General features: G+C 41.2%; 1 protein-coding gene across 1 annotated transcript in view; it reads right to left on the minus strand.

Moving 5' to 3' along the window:
* The window catches only part of LOC138029384 (short transient receptor potential channel 4-like), a 30,796-nt gene extending 30,254 nt beyond the window's left edge, over positions 1-542 (minus strand). Inside the window, exon 1 of the mRNA XM_068877139.1 lies at positions 1-542. This exon is cut by the window's left edge and continues 620 nt beyond it. Within this exon, the coding sequence (XP_068733240.1) occupies positions 1-394 (394 nt within the window). The 5' untranslated portion in view covers positions 395-542.
* Between the last annotated feature and the right edge of the window lie 9,458 nt (positions 543-10,000).

Here is a 10,000-nt window from a genome sequence, read left to right on the forward strand (position 1 = left end):
TTCGTATGTTGGGGTGGTTGGCCACTAAGGCCCTCACGCATTGCAAAGAGTTGTTCCGCACTGCTTGAAACAAAGCCGAACCAATTTCGGCTTTATTTCTCAACAAAATTTGCATCATTTCGATGGCTTCATCCTCCACGGCTATTTGCAGGGCTGTTTCACCGTCATAATTTTTGCAGTTGACGTCGACATGTTTGGCATTGATCAGTTCCTCAACGATTTCTGTTTTACCGCCACGAACGGCTTCGAAAAATGCCACCTCGTCAACACTCAAGGAACAAGCCTGGCCTTCTTTTTCTTCGATCATTTCAAGAGTTAAATCTTTGCCGTTAACTGCAACATTTTCTAGATCCGCCTCAATGGCATTCGATGCATTGATGTGGTGTGACATCATGCCAAAAGATCCACTAGCAACTTCACTGAGGAACTCGTTGGCGCATCTATAACCTTCGCACTCTTGAATATTGATTACTTATTTCTATTTGTGAAATTATTATTCAGTATAGACATAACTTCCTTTGTGTATATACCGCTAGTGATCATTCAAGTTTAACAAGGACATAACCACTGAACTGAAACTTATTGCAATCATAATTTATGGATCACCGGAAATAAATTTCAGTTAATGGACAACTCTTCTTTGAGCTTTGTCCAACCTCCAGTCGATTTTCACGTGCAAGCTCATGTGAGCTGAACTTGTGATCTCTACATTGTTTTTTTTGGCCGATCGCATGGCGCTCTGTTATCACCTATAGGTTGCATTTCCACGTGCTCTATAACTCTGGTCTTTTTTCTCACGGGCAAACACTACTAATGCCACCTTCACGGCAGCTACGACGCTTAGCGGCTGGCGAACCGGCAGGGGCACCCAACGTCAATTATCGAAAAATATCTGTTCGGTGGACGATTTGAGATCTAGAATTTTCGGAACATTTGTTGTAAAATTTCTTGCTTGCCTGCCTGCCCTAGGATTTTCGAACATCTAAAAAATGGTATACTGTGCCCATTTTTAGCGGATTTTTACCATAAAAGGCCGTCTAGAATTTTCGGGAGCCTTTTTTCTGGCTGAAGTTTTCGAAAAGGTAAGTTTCGATCCGTATAATTTTCGGATCACTAGACTTTCAGCTAGGAAATCCAAACAGATGAAAAATTTTTAGGGCATAAAAATATGCCTATATCTACCGTTTAAATATCAAAATACGTTTCACAATGCTCTGTTTAAGTAGTATTGAACTATATTCTCGTTGGGTGCCCCTGAACCGGTCAACATCCCAGCTGACCTTGATCTGGATAGTCTGTTTGTAAAATATCTCCGTCCTTTGTGCAGTCAGCTGAGCCTTCCTACCGCCGGAACACGCTCCGCGCTCGTCGATCGGCTCAAGGAAGTCAGAGAAACCCAGCGAACCGCACAATCGATTAGCGCCCCAAATCCTGTTCTAAATGGCAGCGACAACACAGAACTCCAGCGGCAGTTTCATCAGTTGCAACAACAAGTCCAGGACCTGCTTAACCGAAACTCTTCGGACGAAAGAATGTTATCTGAAAGCCAGTTGACCCAAGTTAAGTCCTTAGTCCAAGCAACCATCAACGAGACGATTGAACAGACCGCGGCGGCAGCTGCCCAGGTTGCCGTGAACGCCTTCGCTGGTTCTTCGTCGTCTTCTCAAGCTGTTCTTCCTGAGAGAAACGCGTCGAGTGAGGGCACCGTTCCTTCCGTAGTTCAAGAAACCCTATATTCTACTGCTGTTCATGGCGCAACTGGGAATGACATAAGCAGCCTTTCCTCTGCATCCCAGCAGACGCCGGATTCAGTTCACGAACTACCACGCAAGCTTGTGAAGGAGATCCTCTCGGGTGAGTTCATGGAACTTTCAAAATTGTTACCGAAGAACTTTAAGTCGCTACAGCCTGCCCATGACGAACCTCTCACTCTGACTCTTGAGAAGTCAGTTATTAGTGTGAATAAGGTCAAGGCAACTTCCATAACTAACATAGAGGAGTGGACCTCAGCTTTTACGTCTTACATGAGTGTTATTATCAGCAAGCACCCAACTCGTGCTGCAGAATTGTTAGAATACCTTTCCTTAATTCGGTATACAGCTAACTATCACAGGGGCCTAGGCTGGTGCGTTTACGATGTCAAATTTCGCCAAAAGGCTTCTGCCAATAAGTTTCTTAAGTGGTCGACCATAGACAGCCAACTATGGCTTAAAGCGTTTACTGTTGTCCCTTCCGTTATGAAGGAAGAACTTGGTTTTTTCCAATCAGGACCCTCACCCATGTCAAGTACAGCTAGAGGGAACGAATCTCGTACTTACCACAAATTTAACAGGGGTTTCCCATGTGCCAGGGCCCCCTGCCCCTATGCACACAAGTGCAACAAGCCAGGTTGTGGAGGGGGTCACCCCGGTACCAGGTGCCCTCTTCCCTCCGATTCCAAAAAGCAGCAACTCCCACGGGCTGGGAATCCCAACAGTGAGCACCAAAACTCCCGCCACCGCGGCAAGTAATTTTGGGGGTGTAGTCACTCCAGTTCATATCTTTAATCTGCAATGGGCTCTCCGACACCACCCCGACAGGGCATTTGTCAATAAACTGTGCTTGGAACTAAGGGAAGGGGTTAGGATCGGCTACTCCGGTCCTAGGCAGTTCCGTTTTTCGAGGAATCTACCTACTGCTTCCCTTAATCCTGATGTGATCACTTCAAATTTAGCTGAGGAAGTGGCAAAAGGGCGCACTGCAGGTCCCTTCCCTTCCCCCCCATTTGAGAATTTCCAAGTTTCACCTATCGGCCTCGTTCCTAAAAGGCATTCAGACAAGTTCCGAACAATATTCCATTTGTCTTTCCCCAAATCAGGGACCACCAGCATAAACCATTTCATCGACAAGGATGATTTACCCTTCAATACATCACTATCGATAATGCAATTTCAGCTATTCAAAGGTTCGGTTCCGACTGTTTCATGGCCAAACCTGACATAGAATCTGCTTTTCGGCTCTTTCCCGTTCATCCCCATGATTGGGAACTTTTGGGCATGTTTTGGAAGGGGTCTTACTATTTTGATAAAGTGCTCCCCTTTGGGCTCCGTTCGGCCCCATTTATTTTCAATCAGCTTTCCGACGCAATCGAGTGGATATTGCAAAACAACTGTGGAATCTCCTTCGTATGTCACATCTTGGATGATTTCCTTATAGTCGAACCCCCTGCCCCCACCCCACCTTTCAATTCCCTTTGCCAGACAAGTTTATCTAGCATGATATTGTCCTTCAAAAATCTTAACATCAGTTCCGATCCAAGCGATCAACAACCCTGCAAACGCTTTAATCTCTGATCGGTACTCTAAATTTCGCATGTAAGGTGATTTCCCCGGGATGCCCCTTTTTTGCAAAGAATGATTGGCCTTACCGGAGGTGTCAAACAACCCCATCACCACATCAAGCTTACAACGGGTTTTTATAAAGATATTGATATGTGGAGCTTGTTCATTGACCAGTGGAATGGTGTAGGGATGTTCTTGTCTTCTCAGTGGGACACCTCTGAAACCCTCTCCATCTTTACAGACGCCTCTGGCTCCATTGGTTATGGGGTTTTTTTCAAACTCGTTGGTTTCACGGCAAGTGGTTACCCCACCAACATCTAGGATCTCCCGGCATAAGCATTCTTTGGCAAGAATTATTTGCTATCATTGCCGCTTGCCACCTCTGGGAGTTTCAGTGGACATCCAAGCGCATCAAGTTCCATTGTGACAATTTAGGCGTCGTAGAGGTCATTAATTCTCGGAAATCCAAAGTCCCCAGGGTTATGGACTTGGTGAGGGCTCTAACCCCCTTTACCCTAAAGCACAGTTTCTACTTTCAAGCAGTACACGTCCCTGGGAAACTAAATAATATTGCGGACTCTCTTTCTCGGTTTCAGATGGAGCGCTTTCGTCAACTAGCTCCTCACTTGAGTGCATCTCCAGACCACATCCCAGCCTGCCTACTCACTCTCTAAGTGGAGAAGCCCAATTTTACCTAGGGATGGCCCTTTCACAGAACACTAAGAAATCTTACTGTTATGGCGTGCGATAGTTTTATTCCTTCTGCTCACAAACGGGACTTACACCCACTTTTCCCATCAACAAAGATATCCTGATAAATTTTTCGGTATGCATGGCTCGTTCAGTTCAACATAGTACCATCAAAAATTACTTGTCGGCCATAAAGCATTACCATTCCAGTCATGGTTACCCGTTAGACCTATCAGCTTTTCTTCGTTTACAGCTCATTCTCCGTGGAGTTAAGCGCTCTCAGGGAGATAATTTGCGCAGAAGCTGATAATGATCCGTTATATCTTAAATTCTTGGCACCTTACAATGTTATTTAGCTAGGTTAGGAAGTTAGGAAGTTAGGTTAAACACAGGTTGTCGTGCATGTACAATGCATGCAAACTTTAATATAAAGCTTAAGAACTTATGTAAAACAAACTAAGGAAACATTTATGTCTACTAAATAAAAACACATACGAGTGAAGACAATGTCGTTTTAATCTGTGGCTTATTATGATGTTCTACATAATGAAGTTGATGGTTCGACGGTACGAAGGAAGCCACCTAAGTTTCCGAGACCGGTCTTGCAAAACTAACCAAACAGTTCTTATCAGAACTCTATGGCCACTCCAAACGAACTGGGAGCAATAGACTCGGTCAAATATTTTTTGATAACAACAACACTCGGGAGTTCTAAACGGTAAGGGTCAAGTGACAATATCACAAAACATTATCTTTCAAAATGGCGGATTTTACTCTCGAAACATTTGTCACATTTGAGGCCTCTTTCACGTAAAGAAATTACACACCTTTTTACTTTAAAGATTTCTTAAATGGTATCCTACTCTTTCATACAATTTGGCATGAAATTCTCTAGTTTGGACATTAATACCTTACAAACATAAGCATAACAGCACTTGCGCATGCGAATCGACGAAAACCATCTGGCCGCGCAGTCCAAATTGAACTGGTAAAGAATCATGTGAAATTAAATGCCATCGCATATCCGATCGATGGTTCGTTTTTCTGCCTGATAATTAGTTGTCGTGTAAACTTCTCGTTTTTGCTTTATCTTATAACATCAAAAGTAACTTCGAATGTGTAGGCGAGTTAACTTCATGTGTAGGCGAATTAACCTCGAATTTGTAGTTAACTTGTGGGCGACGCGACCGACATTCGTTTAATGTTTCACAAACTTCCTACTTGCTTGTTTGAGGTAATAAACGCGGGTTAACGCTTGAAAGAACTGTTCCAGGAAGCTTCTTGTTAAACCTTTCGGCTGCATTTAGAGAGTTGGGGTTTTTAATTAAAACGTAGCTGAATCATGATGTCTAAACATAGTTAACTATTAAATATGGTCTAAATGACTGGCATGTTGTAATGATTCATCAATTTCAAATAACGCTGATAACAGTTTTTAGCCCAGGCAGACAGTTCGAAAGCCCTGATTTACAGAGCGGTATGTAGTAAGCCCTCCTTTAGAACGCTTTGCATTCATTATTTTAGAAGTACCTATGCTAATGAAATAGTTAAAATTTAAGACTTGATAGCTTGTGTCGTTGATGAAGTGGTGATTTTGGAGTTCCAGCTTGGTAATACACGCGAGAGGGCCGATTTTGCGTCATATGTCAGACGACAGTATTGCCGTTAATTTAGAAACTTCAAAACCCTGACCTGCTACCACGCACTGCAAGTGAATGAGTAAGGACCGGAACTTTCAGATTTGTTTCTGAAAAAATACGCGGTTCAGTCTGGAGTTTCATATTTATAAAGCTAGCAAAATTTCCTTTTCCAGCAAAAGGCGAATGATAGGTATAGGTTCTGAAATGATCTCTGTACTTATATAATAAACAAATCACTTCATGGTTGGCTAGTTTGCGCTTTAAATGGACAATCTGCGCATTCAGCATCTCATTTGATCTTTTGAAACGTGGATCTGAGCTCAGGTTCAAACCTTGGTTAAAAGGAGGCCCATTTGAGTACCTCTCAAAGGTCTGGAATGTCTGAATCCAAGAAGAGTAGATTTACTGTACGGCTCTCCCGCTTTCTTTCTTGCCTCGGCGTAGAATCTGCGAAAGTTTACATCTAAGGTTGTCCTACCGTCATTTGCTTAATTGGCGTTTGAATCTTTTTTTCTTTGCACCAAGCTTTAATTAAAAGCAAAAATTTCAATTAATCAAACGTTTTAACTCATATTGCAAAACCCTTAAAGAAAAAAAGAAACCTTTTAAAAACTGCTACTACTTAATTAACAGACAAAAAGTTGTTACGAACCGCCACTCTGAAATGTTTACATTACCGACAGATCTGTGTTTGCTATGTTTACTGTTTCTGTGCCGGCTATCAATAAAATGAAATGTTTTTATAGTGGAATTATTTACCATTGAATGATGTGTTAATGGACCAGTTTGTGAGTTTTTTTGTTCTTGCTGCGTGCTTTTCTTCTAAGATGGTCTGCATCTCGGACTCACTCAAGGTTGCGAAACGATTAGGTGTCACTTGTCCGCTTGCATCATTTTCATTTGCTCCCTTTTTGGGGTTTAAAAATTCTAGCCCCAGAGAAAAATTAGGAAGCTCTTCCTCGTCAACCGGTTGGCTTGTAGCCATTTTAAGGTAAGGTTTTCTCTTTTTCCAACGCGTATAAAAAGTCACTCGTGTTAAAAAAATATTTACTCGAGGTGTTAGTTTGCTGACGTCATTAGTGTGCTCAATAAGAATATGAAGCACGCTATATTTAATGAATTTATGTTATAATTGAGGATAGCACTCTTTTGCCACAAAATTCAAAATGATAAAAGAGGTATTCCAGCTGTTTTCTCAGATCCTAGTCCTACACCAGCATCTGAAATCCATTGTCATAACAAGAGGTACGCATAGCGTCAAAAACGTCTACAGAATAAGTACAACAACTAGATATGGTCAATCAACAGTTCAGTTCTCAGCATCAAAAATCTGGGAGTCAGTTTCTATCAGCCTAAAAAAAAATGTCTTGTAACTCCTTAAAAAAATAATACAACAGCTTCTTTTACTTACACAAAATAATGAAATAACTAAATTGTAATTTTTGAACAGTGCAATAACTTTTTCAGTATTACTTATTTTTTTCTGCAATGTAAGCACGTCTACATGTATTGATTCATATAATATTGAAACACAAATTCAATAGCGCTAGCGTGCTTCATAGTCTTCTTCTTACTATTATTCATATTCTTGTTTAAAAAATATTTACTTGTTCGTAAGTCAACTGTCATTCAATGGCGAGGTTGTGGCCTGTTGTAAATAAGCTAATCAGATAGTAGGTTTGTTTTTCTTTCACATATGAGAATTTTGCATTTGGTCAAAATAAAAATCCGTTTTCATGCATGAGTTCACCCTTCAGTTTTGACCGATCTGAGACGAGATTTAATCGTAATTTGTAATATTGCTAGAATTTTCACGTAACCAACTTCAATAGCGCGAGCGTGCTTCATATTCTTATTGAGCACGCTAATGACGTCAGCAAACTAACAACTCGTTGATAATGTTATAAAACAATTAGTTCATGCGTCAGCTGTGCGTATGTCGAGATATTGAGCACTTGGGAAGTTTGGAGAGCACTCAAGAGGCTAGAGTTGCACTCGGCTGCGCCTCGTGCAACTCTTACGCCTCTTTCGTGCTCTCCAAACTTTCCGCGGGCTCAATATCTCGACATACGCACAGCTGACGCATGAACTAATTGTTAATTGCATCTCGTCTCAGATCGGACAAAGACTGAAGGGTGAACTCATGCATGAAAACGGATTTTTATTTTGACCAAATGCAAAATTCTCATATGTGAAAGAAAAACAAACCTGCTATCTGATTGGCTTATTTACAACAGGCCACAACCTCGCCTTTGAATGACAGTTGACTTGCCAACAGTTCCAGGAAGGCATAATTCTAAATTATTTTCTTGTTTATTTTTCACGCAAGGAATGCACTTTTGAAAGCACTTTCATGTCAAAAATGCGTAGAACGTTTACAACTTAAATCAAGGTAAAAATAGAAAACTCAAGTCAACATCCTCAGCTGAAATCGGAGCCCAAAGTGACGTGCACATGTGCTTGTTGTACGGTGCAGTTGTTGAAGAGCGATCCAAAAATCTTGACGTTCCTGCTGTCATCGCGCTGTGTTCTTGAATTTGGGTGCTGTCGTTTATCGGATTACCAGAAAAAAAGGAATTTTCGCCGTTCAGACTTCTAGAAAGGACGTCGCTGCACTGCTGAAGTTGTGATGTCGAAGGCCGTATATTGTAGTCACGCCAAACTCTCAGGGGCATCCAACGAGAATATAGTTCAAAACCACTTAATACAGCATTGTTAAACGTATTTTAGTATTTTAACGGTAGATATAGGCATATTTCTATCCCCTAAAAAGTTTTCATCTGTTCGGATTTCTTAGCTGAAAGTCTAGTGATCCGAAAATTATAGGAATCAAAACTTACCTTTTCGAAAATTTTAGCCAGAAAAAAGGCTCCCGAAAATTTTAGGTGACCTTTTTAGGGTAAAAATCCGTTAAAGATGGGCAATTGTACCATTTTTCAGATGTTCGAAAATCCTAGGAGAGGCAGGCAAGCCAGACATTTTACAACAAATGTTCCGAAAATTCTAGATCTCAAATCGTCTTCCGAACAGATATTTTCCGAAAATTTTTGGCAACTTTCTGAAAACACCGTCTCGAAAGTTGAAGAGACTGGCCATTTTTTTCAAGCTTTCCTCCATTTTCATCCTTTGGCTGCAGATGACAAGGAATGACTTCAGTGCACTTCAATGGTTACTGACAACAAAAGTACAGCATTAGTTTTTGGCCTTCATTGATACAAAGACTTGTTTTAGGGTTCTGACGTTTTACTAGAATAGCGCGATAACTGCCCCTTTAAGCAATCTCCGGTGTGTTTGGCGGCGTTCTGCTCAAATGCAATGCATTCTGCATGGTAAAACTTGGTGAATGACGCAGTGCCTTCTGGGAAAAACTGGTCAATTCCAGAATTCGCGCTATTCAAAATATGTTGCTGCTCGCTCGCTGCCGCGGTAAAAACTACTAATGAACTTGAAGTATTCGTCAAAAAACTGCATCTTGGTTTCGTGTCGATTGAGCATCGATCATCTTCAGTTGCAAGTGTTGGTTACAGTGCGGAATTAAATTTATGTCAATATTACAATTTGAACTTAACGTTGATGTCGTTAGAATTTTAAATTACCGTTAAACGTGTGCAAACATACTAAGTGCAAACATTCGAATAATGCTCGCGCAAATAGTATCAAAAGAAGACACAAACTAAAGTGCTTAATGGCAGGAACCTACAACAACAACACCAAAGCCCACAGAAAACTGACATTGAAACATAAATGTAGCTAAAAAGCATGTTTTGACTGCCTATTTAGACTGGGATGAGCAGCCTCTTTGAGCAACAACTGAAACCGATCTTAGGTGCCGTATCTAAAATGGAGAAGCAGCTCTCATAACAGAGTCTTCGACATTCCTCAGAGTGCTGCAATGTCCTGTCCCTTCTCAGGGGCTCATGCACGAATGCGCGTCAAAATATGTCGGGATGTTTGCCCGACTGACGTAACAGTTGCAGTGTGCAACTAATTAGTTAGAAGACCCGTGAAAGTTTTCTTGCGAAGAACCGTGGTTGTAGGACCTTGTAAATGGTTATGGTTACACCTTTTTTGGATGTCTTCATTCATAACCATTCACGAGGTCCTACAACCACGGTTTTTCGCAAGAAAACTAATTACTAACTAATTACTTTTAATTAGTTTTACAGCTCCATCGTGCAAAGTTGGGCTTGTTAGAACACTTGTTGATAGAACCTTTAAAATCAACAACACTTGGGCGGGCTTTCCTAATGACGTTAAGAACATCACTTTTTCCCTTCACATCTAATTGAGAAGGTTCTTAAGGACGGTGCCTACTAATTCACAGGTATTTTTGCGCGGTTTACTGAATAT

The sequence above is a fragment of the Montipora capricornis genome, chromosome 2 (assembly GCF_036669925.1).
Source record: "Montipora capricornis isolate CH-2021 chromosome 2, ASM3666992v2, whole genome shotgun sequence".
Taxonomy (NCBI): domain Eukaryota; kingdom Metazoa; phylum Cnidaria; class Anthozoa; order Scleractinia; family Acroporidae; genus Montipora; species Montipora capricornis.